The sequence below is a fragment of the Erinaceus europaeus genome, chromosome 13, assembly GCF_950295315.1.
Source record: "Erinaceus europaeus chromosome 13, mEriEur2.1, whole genome shotgun sequence".
Classification (NCBI taxonomy): domain Eukaryota; kingdom Metazoa; phylum Chordata; class Mammalia; order Eulipotyphla; family Erinaceidae; genus Erinaceus; species Erinaceus europaeus.
This window is the reverse complement of record NC_080174.1, coordinates 85485927-85499744: the sequence shown is the minus strand read 5'-3', so window position 1 is coordinate 85499744 and position 13818 is coordinate 85485927. Positions and strand designations below refer to the sequence as shown.

The following is a 13818-nucleotide window of genomic DNA, read 5'->3' as shown; positions in this document are numbered from 1 at the left end:
GGTTAAGCGCACGTGGCGCAAAGCGCAAGGAGTGGCAAAAGGATCCCAGTTTGAGGCTGTGGCTCCCCACCTGCAGGGGAGTCACTTCACAGGCGGTGAAGCAGGTCTGCAGGTGTCTGTTTTTCTCTCCCCCTTTGTCTTCCCCTCCTCTCTCCATTTCTCTCTGTTCTATCCAACAACGACGACATCAATAACAGCAACAATAAAAACAAGAGCAACAAAAGGGAAAATAAAAAAATAAATATTAAAAAAATAAAACAATTCACTAGGGTTCAGTGCTGGCAATAGCAAACTTCAGAAATACTTGAATACTTTAACTGAGTGTATAAAACTTAATAGCAAGTCCGAAGAAAATACTTCACCTTTAAGATTTTTTTTTGTTTATTTTCATGTGAGAGACAGAGAGAGCTTGATCTGAGAGATAAGCCAAAGCATCACTCCAGCACTGGGGATCAAACCGGGAACTTCAGGTAGGCTAGTGTTGTACTCTACCAGCTTGAGTCAATTTCCCAGTCTCCCAACCTACTAGATTCATGGATTCCAGATCATATAACATAAAACAAAGATTAATAGCAAAACAAAAAATTAAAGGCAACATCAAGATTATACAATGACAGAATGCCGTGTGATTGGATACTGCACAATTGATATACTACACGTTTTATACTCATGAGGTGGGTTTGATAGCTTTAGAAAGATATATTCTTTCCTTGAGAAGGATAATTTGAATAGTATCAACACTCAAATTCTTATGATATGCTTCCTTCATGTACTTACAACCAATTAGTCACCAGGGAAAGTCCAACTAGGATATAGAAAGCTCTTACTCATGACTATATGTGTTCCAATAGTTTATTTTTACAAATTGGGATCACAAGTTTATTTATAACATGCTAGCACACTAGTGGTAATTCAATCTTAAAGTACAGTATGAGACTATGTTGATAAAATGGAAATAACACCATACTTTAAAAATATATTTAATCTCTTTTGGGGGACACCAACAAATTACTTCTCTCCATCAAAATATGGTGTCTTAAAACTGAAAAAAAATCATACATGTTAAATATATAGATATAAAGAGATTACAGAGGCAGATATAAAAGGTAAAATCACAAATAATGAGTATATGCATATCATTGTATGCTGCATTCATTATACTATTGTTTCACCTACATGGAATTTTAAATATTTAGAACCAATGATCTTCATTGACCAACAGATACTTTGAACAGATACATCCCTGCTGGAATGCCTGCACAATTGCAATGCATTTAGTTTTAATGGAGGATAAATGGCTTATAGCACAGCTGCTGACACACAGGTAAAATTTCTCATCTCACCATGACTGGGGTCTGCAAAATACTCTCAGCCCCCAGCCTAGATCCTAAGGGAATAAACACATATATCCAAAAAGATCTATATATAACTGTATCTTCATAGCAGCACTGATTGTAATATCTCAAACCTAGAGGCAACCTAGGTGTCCAGGGATAAGATAAAAGAGGCTAAGAAGGGGGTCGGGCGGTGGCGCAGTGGGTTAAGCGCACGTGGCGCAAAGCGCAAGGACCAGCATAAGTATCCCGGTTCGAGCCCCCGGCTCCCCACCTGCAGGGGAGTCGCTTCACAGGCGGTGAAGCAGATCTGCAGGTGTCTATCTTTCTCTCCCCCTCTCTGTCTTCCCCTCCTCTCTCTATTTCTCTCTGTCCTATCCAACAACGAACAACATCAACAATGGCAATAATAATAACCACAACGGGGCTACAACAACAAGGGCAACAAAAGGGGGAAAAATGGCTTCCAGGAGCGGTGGATTCATGGTGCAGGCACCGAGCCCAGCAATAACCCTGGAGGGAAAAAAAAAAAAGGCTAAGAAAGTCGTGATATATACGCTCAACATACTACTACTACTACTACTCAGCTATTAAGAAAGACAAAGGCACCTTCTTGACTGCATCTTGGATGAGTCTTTTAATGTTACATATTATCTGAAAATGTCTGACATTTTGAAGCACATTTCCAAAGAAATAGTTTCTCTCCCTAATCATTTATATCTTAACTTCATAGTTTTCAAATCCAGTTTTCAGAATCTATGTGAGAATCTTCCATAGTTCTACCTATCTATAGCCACTTAAATTATTTTCAGTTCAACTGCAGAACCAGATTAAAAAAAAAAGACTGTTCCCAACATATATTCCAAGGAATTCCTTAGATGGTTCTAATACATTCAGATTCTAGAAACTACCACTTGTACCACATGGGAGTCCTATGGCCTTACGGCAAGTTCTAGGCAGGTCCACCTGCCTCTCTATCCATCTGCCTGGAAAAGTTGGCCTGGAACATCACTCTGGGGAGGATAATAAACTAGAATGTTCTGGGCTAGCTGGTAGTGCACCTGGTTGAATGCACATACTAGAATGCACAAGGACGCAGGCAGGTTCAAGGCTCATGTCCCCACTCACAGGGAAAAGCATCACAAATGCTGCAAGTGTCTTTCTTTCTCTCTCTCTCTCCACCCCCCATTCTTTCTCTTGATTTCTCTATCCAATAAAGAAATAAATACATAAATTAAATATTTTTTGAAGCTAGAAAATATTATTTGAGGACAGTTTTAAAAAGTACACTAACTCTACTCCTTTGTTTTAACTTTGAGGAATTTTCAATAAACCTGTATTTTCAGGGTGTGGCCACGTTGGTCTGTCAAGGGACTGGCTAGGTTAATAATGTTCAGGTCAACAAACACTCTGGAAGAGTTCATTCTTATACTCCCCACAAAGAGAAGATGCCTAATTTCTAGCAAGAAACAATCCGAAAAGGTCAACCAAATTCATTTTGTTGTTGGCTTTTTTTTTTTAACATAAAGTACAAGGTAGATTTTAAACATAATTATGTCAAATTATAAGGGGTAGTCAATGTCCCAGACTCACAGCTTAGAATCAAGTGACCATTTTCATTCTTACTGTTTTTTTTTCCCTAGCGTACAAAAGTTACTAGCCCACAAATTCCTTACTCCAAGTATAAAAGATTTCTGCTTTCCATTTCCTCAAGAAAAGTTTAGAAAAAAACTCAGCTTGCTGTAAATATTTTTAATGTTGCATCCACTAAAAAAGCATTCTAATATATAATGTATAAATATTTTGAAGACCAAGTAACAAATAGGTTTGTTTTTTTTTTTTTAGCACAGCCTCTCTAGGAAAGCATACAAGATACATAGAACTTTTCTGAACTGACACTCCAACTGTGCTGCTCAGTGCATGAGGAACAACCAAATCCATGATTATACAAGGCCGACAGACAAATATTTCCTTCACAGCACTTACAGGCTGGGAAGTATGATCTAGACTGGTGTATTCAATAAGAAGTCTGCCATGTAAGACACTTTGCCTCTAGTGAGGTCTTGTAATTAAACTTACATCGGCTATATTCAGAACATAAAACTGGAAGCAAGCTAGAGTTGCTCTCTTGGCAGAAAGGAACATAACTTTTAAAAGATAAGTGAGGGAGTTGGGTGGTAGCACAGCGGGTTAAGTGCATATGGTGTGAGGCGCAAGGACTGGTTTAAGGATCCTGGTTCAAGTCCCTGGCTCCCCACCAGCAGTGAAGCAGGTCTGCTGGTGTCCATCTTTCTTTCTCCCTCTGTTATCTTCCCCTCCTTTCTCCATTTCTCTCTGTCCTATCCAACAACAATGACATCAATAATAATAAAACAACAAGAGCCACAAAAGGGAATAAATAAATAAAATATTAAAAAAAGATGAATGAGTAAGGATGCTTTAGAGTAAGGAACAACTAACTTGCTCTTTTTCCCCCTCTTTATCAGGTCACAGGAAAATTTTTTCCTAAGAATAAAGAATAGGAAATGGGCACCATACTCGTTCTTTTATTTATTTATTTTTTCAATGAATATTTGTTGCATGTGGCAGTCTTTCTTGGTAGTGCCTGGGACACAGGAGAGAGAACCCTTACATTCATGCAATTTAACAAGGTGGGCAGACAGTAGAAGAAAAAAAAAAAAAGAAAGAAAACAGGCCTGTGTGTTCAGGTCATGATAAAGGTCAAAAAGAAAAATAAAGCAAAAGGACTACAAAGTGAAAAAGTGTCTGTTCAGCTCACGGGAATCAACGAACGCTTCTCTTGGAATTGCTAGGTGAGCAGAGGCCTGAAAAGATGTGAGGAAGTAGGCCATGTCAACATCTAGAGAACTGTTTTCCCAGCAGAAGTGAAAATCTGCTGAGCTTGATAGAGACTACAAAGAAGCCTAGCCTGGTTAGCGAAGGGGCCTCAATGTCAGGTAATGAGCATGATTATGGTAATGGTTCAGGCAATGCAGGGGCTGAGAAAGCATGAGAAGCACTCGTGTGCTTTAAGCACAATATTGTCTCCAAAGTGATGTTAGGGAAGGAAGCATTATGGATATTCAAGAAAAAAAAAAAAAAAACCATCGAGAGACAACAAAAAAAGGGAAGAGAAAAAAGAATCAGAAAACAAATGAGGTTTTGCAAAAGGGGCTTGAAATCTTGCAGCAGCCAGGTTCAAAGGGTCACCTTCCAGTTCATGCCCTGGATGTTGCCATTGTTCCTTTATAAAGCCCTTTTTACAGTAAGCATTTTTTTTAAAAATCCAATATATTGAAAACCTTTGGGCACTGAAAGGCCAGGAGAGTAGCACTCTCTGGTTCCATTTGCTGAGAAAAATGTTTGCTTTGATTAAAGCAATGAACTTACACTATAAAATAAAGATTTCCACTGGTCTTCAGTTTAGACCTTGGGTTAAGATCATCTCTGGTGAATAAAACCACCAAGACTGTACACAAAGCAACACGTCGTGCCAGATAAGTCAGGAAGAACTCCTTGCTTGTCCCCAGATGTGCCCACCCTTCTAAGAACCTTTGCTGTGACTCACTGACTGCAGTGTTTGGATGGAGAAACTCAGTTAGCATTGTACATAGCATCTGCTGTAGGTGGTCAGTGCTAGGAACACCAAGTTTACATACTTTCTTCTCGGTTCCCATAAACAGTAATTTGTTAAGTCATAAAGAATGTCATAAGCACAGCTTCCAATGTTATAGGCTATACACAATAATTAGAAGGCATTCTCTCTCAAGCATACATTCTTCCCTTTTCTCGTTGCTGGGACCCCTTCCTCCTTCAATCCTTTCTCCATAATGCCTGTATATTTCGAGTTATAAGGTTACTTGAAGCAGTCAACTTATTTCTTATTAACCTGCAGTGACTCCCCATGGTTGGTGGAATGACAAGGTAGTCTTGTTTCTAATATTCAAATCCCTGGAGCCTGACTTCAACCTACAAGCACAGAGCTTCACTTCTTCTCTTTCCCACCTTGAATCTTGCCCCCGCCCCGTATCATTGCATTGGGGAAATGATAGTTTAGACACAGCCGTCGATGCCTGAGCATAGATTCTCACTGTACATCATTCACACCACCAGATCACGCTTCTTTCCCAGCCTGCAATGCGCAGCCAATGCTCTACACGCCCCCCACCCCCACACCCCCACCTCCTAATTTCCCGCTAGTCCAGGGTCCTGTCCTTTGCAAGTCCTGTCCTTCATCTTCAGGAGTCACTTACATTACGTTTGCTTGGTCCCTTTCCCCCATGCTATGAGTCAAATATCTCAGCTCTGCCCTGGATTCGCTGTGTAGAACAGAGCGACTTGTTGAACTACCCCCCTATAGCGCATTCTCTTCCTTTTTTTAATTTAATTTTATTTGATTTTGATTTTTCCCCTTTTGTTGCCCTTGTTGTTTATCATTGTTATTATTGTTGTTCTTGTTGACAGAGAGAAATGGAGACAGAAAGGGAGAGAGAAAGACAGACACCTGCAGACCTGCTTCAAGCTTGTGAAGCGACTCCCTTGCAGGTGGGGAGCCGGAGGCTCCAACTGGGATCCTTACTCTGGCCAGCCCTGTGCTAAGTGCCATGTGCGCTTAAACTGCTGCGCTACCACGCAGCCCCCGTATTCTATTTCTTTAAGATAAAAACAATATAAGTATTGATTCATAACGCTTTTATGGGGGCAAATGAATAAATATAGTGAGAACCCTGCCACATGCTCTGTTAGTAAAAATAAATATAAGAGATTTTTGATGTAAATTGTTTATGTAATTCCTTTATCATGGCTTCCTTGACCAAAAAAAAAAAAAAAAAAAATCCCATCCTGCTCACTCTTCCCCTAGAAGACTTGTATGCACTCACTCAACCCCCCCACAGAAGTCTTACCTCCTCTCCAAATGACCCCCAATACAATGGCTCACTCTCTCCTGGTATGTATGCATTCTGTTCTCTCAGGATAAGCTAAACACCATCCTTTAATAGCATTATTTACACACCGTTGATTATTTCAACACAGGACTGCTTCCTATTTAGCATATGAATTCTTAGAAGGCAAAGGCACTATCTTTCTCATTTTGCATTCTCTAGCCTAGATGAGGCCTTTTTACCAAGCAGGAGGCTCTCAAGAAAAGTTTTATTCAATCAATAAGTATGTAAAGGAATGTCTATCCAATTTTCCAACATTTCAAAGGTAACTGATCATATTAGAAGCTATAGATTTAGTTGAAAAGTGGGGAATGAATTTTACAAGAAAATAAATGTCCCTAAAGGTTAGGAAAAGCTACTACTTGTATTATATTGTCTTCTTTTAATTTATTCCAGTGTTTTCTCTTGTCAGGTATAAATAATTTTGCCTAAACTATAAAATGTAACATATCTTTTAATATTTTCACAATCAACTATTAGTTACAAAAATACACGTTTATGTACTCTTCTTAAAGTGAAGATATCCAAGATATAGTTAGAATTAAAGGGTTGGGGGAGTTGGGCTGTAGAGCAGAGGGTTAAGCGCAGGTGGCGCAAAGCACAAGGACCGGCATAAGGATCCCGGTTCAAGCCCCGGCTCCCCACCTGCAGGGGCGTTGCTTCACAGGCGGTGAAGCAGGTCTGCAGGTGTCTATCTTTCTCTCCTCCTCTCTGTCTTCCCCTCCTCTCTCCATTTCTCTCTGTCCTATCCAACAACGACAACAACAATAATAACTACAACAATAAAACAACAAGGGCAACAAAGGAAATAAATAAATAAAATAAATATTAAAAAAAAAAGAAAGTCACTTAAAAAAAAAAAAGAATTAAAGGGTTGGGGCACACAGGATATCTTTTCTCTAATTAACACTAACTTGTATGTTGTAGGCTCCTGTGCTGAATATGAATACACATGGGCCCCAGATCAGATCAACGGAGTTTACAGTTAATGGTATTTATATACTTTTCCCATGTTTGGGAGCTACTCTCTGTCCGGATCCAGCTTTCTGGTCCAATTTCCAACTCTGACATCATCTCCCCAGACAATACCTTTAGTTCACCTACATGTTAGCTGTAGGGAGCAGGCAAAAATGAGTCAAGTTATGGGCCCCTTGAAATGTACCTAAAATAGACCTATTAGCTTTTTCCATAATGGAGACTCCAAGTCTCACCTGCTATATTCTTCTTTTTTTAATTATCTTTATTTACTTAGTGGATAGAGACAGCCAGAAATCGAGAAGGAAGGGATGATAGGGAGGAGAGAGACAGAGAGACACCTGCAGCCCTGCTTCACCACTCACGAAGCTTTCCCTCTGCAGGTGGGGACAGGGGCTCGAACCTGGGTCCTTGAGCGCTGTAAAATGTGCGCTTAGCCAGGTGCACCACCGCCCAGCCCCCTGCTATATTCTTACCTTTAAGTTCCTGATTATTAAACAACTTGCTCTGCTTTATATCATAATACTTTAAGCTATCAAATTGCAGATGCTACCATGGCACTAACCTGACTTCCCTGGGCAGACAACCTCACCAATGTACCCTGGAATCCCACCTCTCCAGAGCGCCACACCACTAGGGAAAGATAGAAACAGGCTGGGAGTATGGATCAACCTGCCAACACCCATGTCCAGCAGAGAAGCAATTACCGAAGCCAGAACTTCCACCTTCTGCACCCTATAATTATCCTGGGTCCATGCTCCCAGAGGGATAAAGAACAGGGAAACTTCCAATGAACTGGATAAAATGTGGAACTCTGGTGGTAGGAATTGTGTGGAATTGTACCCCTCTTAACCTATGGTCTTGTCAATCATTATTGAATCAATCAGTAAAATAAATAAATTTTAAATAGAAAAAAGAAAAACTTTAATGCTGTGAGACAAGCATCTCTTAAGAACAAAGTCACAATCCTGACTTCTCTGAGCAGATGACCTCACCAATATGTCCTGGAACCCCACCTCTCCAGACCTCTCCCCCACTAGGGAAAGATAGAAATAAACTGTAGGTGTGGATCGACCTGTCAATGCCCAAGCCCAGCAGAGAATCAATTACAGAAAGCCAGAACTCCTACCTTCTGAACCCCAAAAGCCATTTTGATCCATATTCTAAGTGGGGGAGAAATGACAGGAGAAAGAGTTAAGATAAGAGGGTTCTGAACTCCAGCTCCATCAGGACCCAGAGAGATAGGAAGAAAAAGGGAAGGACATTTGGATGTAGTAATAGGATTATGTGTGGCTTCCAGGATAAGGGAGGACTGAACCTGGAAGGAAAAGGGGGCAATTATGTACAAATCTAGACAGATAGCTATAGAGACGATACTTAACCCATGTCTGCTACCTTAGGAGAATTGCTGTGGCTTACAAACAGAGGGATTGGGGATTCAGAAATCTGGTGGTAGGAATGAAATGGTATGGAATTATACCCCCATTGATATGTAATTTTGTAAATCAATATTAACTGCCTAGTAAAATAAAAAAGGGCAAGGTCACACAACTCATATAACTCAATCATGATAATATGCCTCAGAAATTGTCATTCCTAATTTTCCATGAGGGACAAATATTATGATGGCCTAAAGGCTTTCACATTAATTTTCCCATTCAGCAATGCTGAAACATTGATATCTTGCAGGGTATGATTCTGTTTTCACTTATTTGTTTTCATGCCATCTAATAAGAACTCTGGGGGACGATTCTGGGTTTCAGAATTCAAAGAGGAATTCGGAAATTTGATAATTCAAAGTTAAGATCATTATTCATGGAGTGTGAATAGTTGGAAGGAGTGAAAGCAATTCAGAATAGTGTCCACAACTACAACTTGTAATACTGAAAAAAAAAATAGAGTATCACACTCCAAATAAAATATAATATATGTGAACATTATAGAAATTGAGATGTTATCTTTTGGAATCACATAGGTTGTATGAAAAAAAAATACTTTCCCTTTTCCACAGTTGTCCTTAATTTCATTAGTTAATTAACAAAAAGAAAATGGTCCTGGTGGAAAACTCAACATGTCAGTCCACAGGATTTACATACCTAAGGTCTCTCTCACACATCCTTAAGTCAATCCCAGATATCATCACAAGACAGAGCCTAGTAGTGCTCTGGTCTCTCTTGCTCTCTCTCTTACTCTATCTCATAAATATTTTTTAAAATGAAAGAAAGCCTCATATCAGGTATCAATGGTGTTCATATTCATGCAAGTTCTACAATTATTGAGAACCAAGTCATTGGTTATGAATGCTATATCCCATGTAGATAAAGAAATATTTCATGTAGATATATCATGAGGAAAAAAATTCCAATAACTGAACTAGGAAGTAATGTGATTATGTACTAAGTGAGGTAGTAGAATTCTTTTCTCCAATCTTAAAAACAGTAGATTCTCCTATGTGGAAAAAAGAAGTAATTGTGGTTATATCTTGGGAAGGGGGGGAAGCAATAAGATAATCATTTAAATTCCTTTCATATTTAGGACTTAAAAAGACTTCTGATTGCTGACAATACAGTGAGTACTTTTTTCACATACTTTTACAGTAACTCCAGAGTAAGTACTTCACACCTGTCTTAAATATTCCGCTATTTGGAACTTTATAACATGGGTTTTCAAAACCAAAGCTGTATATTTTATCTGACCAAACTAGGAAATTTACAAATAACTAATGGTTTTTTAAAACTGCTCAGTGGGGTTAGATATATAGATAAATTGTATCTTCTGTCTTATTAGCTTCATCATGAAAATTACTTTAATTTCAATGTTGAAATCAAAACAAGCTAGTCTTTTTTTTTTTAAGTCTACTGTAAAGTAATAACATAGTTTTAAACTTCTAAATGCAAATCTTGGAATTTCTTGTGTAAATGCCTGGTTTGAAAAATACCAATCATAGATATCAGTGAAAAGTATGTTACATTTCATCATGACAATGAAGTAAAAATAAATCATGTGTGCCTGAACGTCTCCAGGTAACTAATGTGTATTTAAAAGTAAACAATTTTTAGATTTGTGGAAATATCATCAAATGCATAAGGCATAGGAAAAGAACCAAACAGAAATGCTCACTAAATGAAAATAAATTTTGAAATTATTAAATATACACTCTACTAAGGCCATAGAAGCAGATCTGATCAGAGGCTGAATGCAACTTGTGATGTAGCTTTACTATGAAATACAAGAAGAAAAAGGTGTAAGTTGGAATGGAAAAACATAAAAATGAATCCTGGCTTTTACTTCGTAAGTTATATCATTTTATAAGCTTGATGATTAATGGATGTTTAAATCTATGTGTCCTTTAATTGCTGTAATGATATAATTCATGAAAGTTCTGTGCTTTATTTTTGAAAGAATGCGAACATTTTAACTTTGAAAAGCACTATACAGGGAGTCGGGCAGTAGCGGAGCGGGTTAAGCACACGTAGCGCAAAGCCCAAGGACCGGTGGAAGGACCCCGCTTGGAGCCCCCGGCTCCCAACCTGCAGGGAAGTTGCTTCACAGGCAGTGAAGCAGGTCTGCAGATGTCTTTCTCTCCCCCTCTGTCTTCCCCTCCTCTCTCCATTTCTCTCTGTCCTATCCAACAACGATGACATCAACAACAACAATAATAACTACAACAACAATAAAAAAATAAGAACAAAAAAAGGAAAATAAATAAATACTTTTTTAAAAGCACTATACAAACCTGTTACTTTGCATCATTTCATAGTCCCTTTTAGTAATTTTCTACAAGAAATTTTGTATGATGCATGAGTGAGACTGTCTCTTTAATCATTTTAAAGTCCAGGCTTCTTTAAAAAGAAAACAAATCAAGCATTTATAGTTCTATCTTCCTAGCATATGACTTTTTTAATGCAGAAACTCTACAATAAAGTAAATTTTAACAAGTTTCAATGAAGATTTACCACCCATCAAAATTAGCTTATTAAAACTAAATATCCTCCTGTTCAAAATACTGAGTTAATATTAATCCAAGTAGTAAAACTTAGGTGTCTATGAATTAACTGAATGGTTTCCATCTTTTTTTCTTTGCACGATAACTAATTAACACTGTACTTATCCAAAGTCTCCCATTCAGCTGCACACACATCAGAGATGGAGGAAAAGCCTGAGAAAGGACATCTTCGAATCAGCACAAACATCTGTGTGTACATTTCATGCACTGCAGCCATCGGTAGGTTTTGTAAAAGTAGCCATATATCTTGAACAATTATGAAATCATGAGCAGCTAATGATATTGACTTTACAGAACATATCTCCCAAGTATTTTCCAACAAAACAATCATGCAAAACAACAACTCATTGTTAGAAAAAAAAAAGAAGAAAATAAAAGGCCATACCTATGAAAATAACGCATGTATTGGTCAAATATGTACTTTTAATATCATTCTACATATTTCTAGGATTAACCTGAATTTGATCATGCATTTTGCAGTAGACTGAGCAGAAAGACATTTCTCTGAATTGAAAACAGTAACTTTCCATTTTCAAGAGTCAAACATCCACAGTTTATAATGTTAGTTGACACTCAAAAAAAAAAAAAAATCATGGTGTTAGAACTTGAGACATTAACCTCCTTTATTGTTGTGGTCCCTTTTAAGTAAAAACTATAGGTACAAATATTCAATTATGAAGGGTATCTTAATTTTAAAGAAACCAAATATTTCAAGGAAATCAGAAGTGGTCTAGTGTTTGTAGTCAAAAGTTCATTTAATTTCTACTGTACTTGTCTTTACTTTTCATTATCAAATGTAACATAGATATTAAAGGATGCCAGATCAGTCACTTTTATTTAAATTTATTTATATGGTATTCTCAAAATATCTCTAAATGCTAAGTCACTTTTTCCAATAAGGGGCCCTTATAGATAAAAGTAATAATACAAGATAATAGCAAACCAAAATAATAAGTTAACTAACCATGTAATTTCAGAAGTGGGAATTTAATATTCCTTTTCTCTAGGTAGGCTAAGGAAGCCAATAAATCACAAACTAACTAATTTATACACTACAAACACAGCAGTGCAATCAATAACGTTTGACCTTAAATGTTATTTTGAGAAATAAAATAGAAGCAAGGTCAAAACATTTATTCTGGCAACAAAAACACACCTTTTAAAAACATCATCAACAACCACCATAAGACAACGAAGTCACCTGCCACCTTAACAGAGATGAGGCAAAGATGGGCTTTTTAAAACTCCTTTGATACCCAGTTTACCTAGAATAAGCCAGGATCCCTTTATAAACAGACATTTTAAAGATTCTCAACAGTTGGAAGCTTATTTCATCTGAAAACAGCCAGCAGCACAGTGATAACTTGGTATATGGAGCACTATGTATTCTTCAGATCACCCACTCTCCATGCGTGTCAGACTTGTGATATACGGTATGGCCAAAACTCAGATAGTACCTGTACATATTCCTAACTCACAGCAGCTAAGAAAAATCGCTCTAGACACCGCCAAGTCCCCTCTTACCATGTATGAGCCACGGTGAAGCGACGGCGCTGACGGATGCTTTTATTCACCAGCAACTTTCTGAAAAAGCAAGGTGAGTTCCTTGGCGAACTGCGCGGAGAAATTTTTGGAGATGTAGGTCTGTTTCCAGGTTGCCTCGGCAGCTCGAGTTCTAAATGCATTTGCTCCTTGAAAGTCTTTATATAAACCTCAGATTCTGAAACAGTAAGTTCCTTTGAAGAATTTTTTGCTGTCATGTCTTGTATGGAATACTAGCTCTCACCATCCAAAACAAAAACCTCAAACATAGCAAAGACCCGACTGCAAGTTAGGAGGCTGCTAAGTCTGCAAACTCTCTCCAGTTGAATTTAGGAAGCGGTTTTCTCTTCTGTGAGAGCTGCTGAGTGTCAGAGGAGCAAACTCCAAGCAAGGCAAGTCAGTCTGTGACAAGGAGCGTTATCAGCCTGGCTTTGCCTCTCTCTGCGCCAAAGTGCTTCCTATGTCAGTAGCCTCCTTGTGGATGAGGTTTGCCTGCAAGCTACACACTGACACTCACAGAATTCATTCAGCTGAATATATCGACTCATGAAATATTCATAAGGGCTTCTGATAAATCCCCTAATGTATTTTTTTTCAAATCTTATCAAACCAGCAGCGTTCTGCTAACAGAGAGTAAGTCAAATCTGGTCACCTGGCCATTTGCTTTGTCTGCACAAAGAGCAAAACCAGAGTCCGTCCAGCCTGCATGATATCTAAAGTCTTCATTCAGAATTATCTTGTTCTGTAAAGCACACAATAGTAACTCCACCTACCGAATGCTTATTGGCCCAGGATTACTTAAACAATTGCACTCTGTTTCCCCCTTCAACAACACCCTCCTCCTTTCAGATTCTCACCATTTGTGAGGTCATGGTCCTCATCACAGTGAAAACTCATTAAATCAAGGCTTATCAAAAAGTCTATCCATTTCTGAATGAAAAATAAAATCTGAATTGCTGAGGTTTATTGTTGCTTCCTTTCTACAGATGATGGAAAGCAGCATCAATGTAAAAAACAA

The 13818-nt window shown here is 38.2% G+C and overlaps 1 protein-coding gene across 4 annotated transcripts in view; it reads right to left on the bottom strand.

Annotated features, from left to right (window-relative positions):
- The window catches only part of PDE4B (phosphodiesterase 4B), a 651743-nt gene that overhangs the window by 437348 nt on the left and 200577 nt on the right, over window positions 1-13818 (bottom strand). Inside the window, exon 1 of one of the 4 annotated variants that reach the window (XM_007528235.3) lies at window positions 12783-13486. The exons of the other annotated variants lie outside the window; for them this stretch is intronic. Coding sequence (XP_007528297.2) covers window positions 12783-13018 — 236 coding nt within the window. The 5' untranslated portion in view covers window positions 13019-13486. Of the gene's footprint in view, window positions 1-12782; window positions 13487-13818 lie in introns of those variants that run through there. 4 annotated transcript variants of the gene reach the window in all.